We start from the raw sequence: 6572 nt of genomic DNA on the forward strand, positions 1-6572 counted from the left end.
TCCAATCCAACCCTCCACCGGCGACACCATCGCCGGCTTCCAAGCTCCTCCATCTCACCACCGGATCGCGGTGATAGATTAAAGATCCACCACCACCAACCGCAGGCCGACCCTCTCCGGCGAAGAAGAGGCCACCTCCTCCATCGAACCCAAGGCTGCTGCCCCAGGCGCCCTCGTGTCAACCGGATGGGTACATGGTGTGAAAAAGCCTCAATCCAAGGTAGAGCCCGTGCCGATACTATAGAAAATTTATATTCCCAATCAACGTCAATTAACTTTTCATATATAGGCTCAGAAAAGCTGTTTGCCCAAATAAATTGCATTCCTACAATTAAAACTTCTCTTGAATCCAATTTGTTAATGAATGGATTGAGTAGAAAAGGCTAATGATTATTAAATCTGACTCTACTATTCTCAAATAGAAATCTAAGTAAATTAAAATCCCCCAATAAAAATAGGGTATGGGTTTTCTTTAGCAAGGTTTATCATTTCTCGAAGAAAATCAGCCCTAGCATAGCTAATGATCATACACAGTTATGAACTTTATCTACAAAACTGACACAATATATTTTGGCAATGTCATTGATATTCAATTCTAAATCGATCAACACAATGAAAAATGAAAAAGAAAAATCTCATCATGAAAAGTATACAAAAGCTATCAAGTTTGAACTTCCAACTATCCTCACCATGATTTCTCATTTTCATTTCTCAATATGTGGATATATTTGGAATTAGAAACTTTGGACATGATAAATACATGTAATTGCAATGCTGTGAATACAATTCAGGTTTTTCCAATGGTCATTAGGAATGCTAGTTAGGTGTCTAGCATACTACGTGCATCCAATCTTTGTGACAGCGTCTAGAAAGAAAGCCCCCACTGCTGCCCACTCCTCTTGGATCTTCTCCTCGATCCCGCCACTGAACAACGGCGGGAAAAAGAGCCAGAACGACGTGGTTGTGACAAACATCACCACCATCACCGTCGCCACTACGCGAGGCGGCGAAGGCCACCCCCACGCCGTCCACCGCCGCGCGCACCACCCCTCGGCGATGCAGCATGCGCCATGCAGCAAGAAGAACGCCGATATCTCGCCAGTAGGCGGCCATTGTAGGGTGAAGTAGAATATCATGGCCTCGTGCATCAGCCCTGACACGGCGAACGACGCCAGGACGCCGGCAGCGACCCCGGCGCGGGCCCGCACGGGCTCGTAGACCGATGTCCTGAGAATGGCGGACACCATGAGGTTCCACCGCCGGCCCCAGAAGTCGCGCAGCGACGAGGCGAGGTACGGCCGGTCGAACTGCGGCTCCATCTCCATGCCGAGCGCGCCGCCGACGGCCGCGATGCAAGGGAGGAGGAGGTCCAGGAAGCAGTACATGTGGACGCCGTACAGAGCGAGGCGCAAGTAGAGATGCAGCCGGTCCCTGAACTGGTAGAGCCGGAGGACGGCGGCTAGAGCGGCGACCTTGACCGCGCAAGAAGCAAGGGAGACCGGCGCCTTGGCCTTGGACGCTCCCTCAGCGCCGCCGCGTAGCTTGACGGGTAGCAAGGCGGTGAAGAGGAAGGTGAGCAGTGGGAGGGCTGGGTCGAGCGGACCGCGGCCGGCGGCGAGCAGGCCGACCTTGAACATGCAGAGCCAGGCGAAGAAGAAGGCGGCAGTGCCCCGGACGCTGGCGGAGGAAGTGAATGCCAGGGGCGCGGCGGCGAGGAGCGCGAGCACAGGGAGAAGCGCGACTAGACGTGGGAGCCCCGGCCGGAGGAGGGAGGACGATGCGCGAGCGTACAGCGCGGCCGCCGCCACGACCGCGTACACCTTGGGGATGCTGTCCTGGAGCAACTCCATGACTTCGTGTGTCCCAATCTGTCGATGTTCAACGAATGGAAATTCTTACTAGTAGTATAAGCAAGTGGCTCTCACTGACCGGCGTTGTCACTTTATTCAACTGACCGGTGCCGGCGTGCCGATTGGGTGTATGCTAGCCGTCGGCGATAGTTTAGTACTCCTTCCGTCGGCCGGAGATTTATTTAAACCCAAGTGCTAATAAGTGCTTGGGTGCTGATTTTTTACTTCAAGCTCTTGCTTTTCGTCCGTCCGATGGCGTGATCAAACGCGTGACCACAACCGGTTCCAACAGCACCGGACATCGACATCGGTGGCCCCACATGGCACGTGGTAGGGGAGAGTCGGGACTCGGGAGTCACTCCCCTCTCTACCGCCATTTTGGTTGTACTATACCAGTTTCCCCAAATTGGTAGGGTTCATCTTCTCCGATCAAATCACGAGGGTTCAATGAGGCTCGTCGGGGACAAACGGTCTCACAGAGCTCGTCGCTGCTGAGCGGCTGCGTGCGAGGGCATGGAGGACAGTCCCTCGCGGAGAACGCGGAGCTCGTCGGCGGAGAACGACGCGCGCGGAAGGGCGCGGAGCTCACCGGCGAGAGCGGACGGGCAAGTGGGTTCGTGCTGCGGGGAGCCCGGGGGCCGTGCTACGTGGGTGAGGAGTTCAGGTCGCGAACCAGCCATGCATGAGGCCACGGATCTTGGCGGCGAACACGGGCCGTTCGCGACGGCGCGGATCTCTCTGGTAGAGAGCTCGGTGGTGGAGTGCGTCCGCACGCTGCGTGCTGATGTCGTCGTGGTGATAAATAGATGACATGGGTAGGCTTATCTTGGGCCCGATGTGTATTAAGGGGACCGGAGGAGGGGAAGATTAAGGATGGAAGAATATGAACAAGAAGATCTACTCCAACACATGCTCACTGTATTTAATTCTCAACAAGGAGCTACAAGGTTCGAACTTAGCCTATAGCAAGAGGTTGAAGAACACGAGGAAGAAGAAGACTTGTACGACATAGACTAGCCAATAGCGCTCTCTCCGCACAAGGGGAATGCCCCCCTCCTTATATAGGGGATGGGTGGCTTACAAGGGAAGGAACCCTAGGGAATCTAAGCCTAGCTAAGCATACCTTATAAAGCTTCTTTGGTTCAGGCCATGACGTTCCCCTCTGCAGCCCTTGTCTGGTGACACCTCTTGGTCGGCCTACGGCTGTTTAATCGTTAGCATCTTGCTTTGGCTACAGAGTTTCGTTTAAAGCTAAAACCGCATACATCATCTTGGTCTTGTACCGGACGACCGAATCTTTGACCTGCTTTGGACCGTTGGTCCTATGCCGGCATATCCTTGGTAACCCGGTTTAGACTGACCCGTATCCCGGATTACTTATGCCTGATTTCATTCCTGGTCCCTTATGTCGGAAACTTCTGTCTCTCATTGTTATCCTGAACGGGTGAACCTTGGGCTACCCGATATCATTAAGTTTGTTATGCCGTACTCCGGCTTAATCTTAATAATCCAACATAAACCTCTTATGCCGGCTAAACATAGCCCAGGTTAGCCTACCGGGGTTTATCCCGCCGACAGCTGATGAGCGGCGGGTCGTGCTTGTCTAGTTGGGCGGCGCTGATGGGGCGTACCAGCTCGTGGCCAAGGAGTGTTCAGAGGATACTGGGAGTTGGATCCGCTCCGCCTCGGTCTGCTTGAGATTACGAGGTAACTTCTACCAGTATGGGATTGAACCATTGTTGTACATCTGCTATTCTGCTCGGTTCATATGGGGTAGTTTGGAGTATAATTGCATCGTGAAGCGATTGGATTCAATGGTCCGTGTCCAATTCCTGCAGTGTATACTGCACAATTTTAAAGCGTTATGGAACATGGTTGCTTCAGTGCGAGTGGATCATAATACAACACCCTACTAGTTGGTATATTTTTCAGATTGGGAGAACAATGACATAACAGAGTTGTCTAGCTCCCGTGACGGTTTGTTTCGTCCTTGTTTCATTGTGCTCTAGCTAGTTTTGGTTTTGTTATCCCCACTAATTTCATTTGGTTTCTGAATATCCATGAACAAGGGTTGTTTATCGAACTAATTAAATTGTTTAGCCACTCACTACAGGAATGGCGCGATGCGCCGACGGCCGTGGCGTACGCCGACGGCCAAATGTCGGGGCCGTCGGCGTACGTCCGGTCCAGGGCAGCGGCCCAAAGAGCCCCTCGGCGTAGACATACCCTCGGCGTAGAGACGGATACGCCGACGGCCACCCTCGGCGTACTAAAGGCCGTCGGCGTACTAAAGGCATCTGCTCCGGTCCCGCTCCGGCCGTGACGGCCCGATCACGGCGTCAGTGAGGCGCCGAGGGCCACCCTCGGCATAGGGCATCACCCACCTATGCCGACGGCCACCCTCGGCATACATTTTTTTTTCTTTTTTTCTTTTTGGTCATTAACTTTATATTATGTTTGTTTTATTTATGTACTAGTATGAATTATGTAAAAATAGTTACTTTTTTAAAGAAAAAAATGGTAGATGGCTTATGTAGATCCCACGAGTGACGCTCTTCGTAGACGGGTCGACGGGATCCAGTAGGCCCAACATCTGCTATCGATGTACATATGTCCTAAAACAAAGGAAAAAAGTCCATTGCTAACCCTAACTCTAACCCTAACCCTAACCCTAGGGGTAGATTTGCAGGGTCCCCGCCCCCTAGGGTTTTCCTAGATACAAACCACCGGAGCGTCCGAATCGCTGGAAACTCCTGCTACGGCTCATCCGGGGCCTATTTCATTCCAAACCTATGGTTTCCATGTGCATATGTCCTAAACAAAGCAAAGAAATTAAAAAAATCCATTGGTGAACCCTCGCACGAAAAAAGCTATAGGGGTAGATCTGCAAGGTCCCCGGCCTAGGGTTTCCCAAGATACAGATCACCGGAGCGTCGGAATCGCTTGAAAACTTGCATTTGTTCCTAACATATGTGTACAAGTGTGATGTAAGGTTTGTCTAACCTTGCATGTACCCCGCGTTGACGATTTCCGCATACATGGGCCGACACTTGGTAAAATCCAGGATTTGTATGTGGAAACTCCTGCTACGGCTCATCCGGGGCCTATTTCATTCCAAACCTATGGTTTGCATGTGCATATGTCCTAAACAAAGCAAAGCAAATAAAAAAATCCATTGGTGAACCCTCGCACGGAGAAAGCTATAGGGGTAGATCTGCAGGGTCCCCGCCCTAGGGTTTCCCAAGATACAGATCACCGGAGCGTCGGAATCGCTTGAAAACTTGCATTTGTCCCTAACATATGTGTACAAGTGTGATGTAAGGTTTGTCTAACCTTGCATGTACCCCGCGTTGATGATTTCCGCATACATGGGCCGACACTTGGTAAAATCCAGGATTTGTATGTGGAAACTCCTGCTACGGCTCATCCGGGGCCTATTTCATTCCAAACCTATGGTTTCCATGTGCATATGTCCTAAACAAAGCAAAGCAAATAAAAAAATCCATTGGTAAACCCTCGCACGGAGAAAGCTATAGGGGTAGATCTGCAGGGTCCCCGCCCTAGGGTTTCCCAAGATACAGATCACCGGAGCGTCGGAATAGCTTGAAAACTTGCATTTGTCCCTAACATATGTGTACAAGTGTGATGTAAGGTTTGTCTAACCTTGCATGTACCCCGCGTTGACGATTTCCGCATACATGGGCCGACACTTGGTAAAATCCAGGATTTGTATGTGGAAACTCCTACTACGGCTCATCCGGGGCCTATTTCATTCCAAACCTATGGTTTCCATGTGCATATGTCCTAAACAAAGCAAAGCAAATAAAAAAATCCATTGGTAAACCCTCGCACGGAGAAAGCTATAGGGGTAGATCTGCAGGGTCCCCGCCCTAGGGTTTCCCAAGATACAGATCACCGGAGCGTCGGAATAGCTTGAAAACTTGCATTTGTCCCTAACATATGTGTACAAGTGTGATGTAAGGTTTGTCTAACCTTGCATGTACCCCGCGTTGACGATTTCCGCATACATGGGCCGACACTTGGTAAAATCCAGGATTTGTATGTGGAAACTCCTGCTACGGCTCATCCGGGGCCTATTTCATTCCAAACCTATGGTTTCCATGTGCATATGTCCTAAGCAAAGCATATGTCCTATTTCATTCCAAACCTATGGTTTCCATGCGGAGTTGAGCCATTTCTTCCGCACGCTCTGTGCTAAGCAGATATGTCCTAAGGTTATTGAGAAGCTGCAAGTTCAAGTGCCGGAGTTGCTATGCAATTTGGAGATGATCTTTCCGCCAGGCTTCTTTACTCCGATGGCACATCTCATTGTGCACCTCGCAAACGAGGCACTATTGGGTGGCCCAGTGCAGTTTCGGTGGCAGTTTTGTATTGAGAGAGAGTTCAAGTATATTCGGAAGATAACTGGAAACAAAGCCAAGATTGAAGCATGCATAGCTGAGGCAACGTGCCTTCGGGAGATGGCAGATGCCGCAACAACGTACTATCCTGATGAAGTTCCCACTCTGCATAACCCGGTCTCTCGTTACAATGTCGACGTGCCCATGAATGACCCCAAGCTTCAACTATTCCAATGTCCCGGTGGCAAGGCTGGTAAAGGACAAAAATATAGATTGGAGAGGGAAGAGAAGGATTGCATAATGCTCTATGTGCTTATGAACATGAAGGAAGTGGTGGGGGGGGACGACGACGATGGCGGTC

At 50.8% G+C, this 6572-nt stretch overlaps 1 protein-coding gene across 1 annotated transcript; it reads right to left on the reverse strand.

Moving 5' to 3' along the window:
- Positions 1-723: 723 nt before the first annotated feature.
- On the reverse strand, positions 724-1877 carry LOC127329765 (probable long-chain-alcohol O-fatty-acyltransferase 4). The gene has a single exon (XM_051356217.2). It carries the CDS (start codon positions 1848-1850, stop codon positions 837-839), a length of 1014 nt encoding a protein of 337 aa, XP_051212177.1. The 5' UTR covers positions 1851-1877; the 3' UTR covers positions 724-836.
- Between the last annotated feature and the right edge of the window lie 4695 nt (positions 1878-6572).

This window comes from Lolium perenne, chromosome 2, assembly GCF_019359855.2.
Source record: "Lolium perenne isolate Kyuss_39 chromosome 2, Kyuss_2.0, whole genome shotgun sequence".
Classification (NCBI taxonomy): Eukaryota; Viridiplantae; Streptophyta; class Magnoliopsida; order Poales; family Poaceae; genus Lolium; species Lolium perenne.

Coding starts and splice junctions, on each gene's coding strand:
- LOC127329765 (XM_051356217.2), bottom strand. CDS start 1,850: ATGGAGTTGCTCCAGGACAGCATCCCCAAGGTGTACGCGGTCGTGGCG.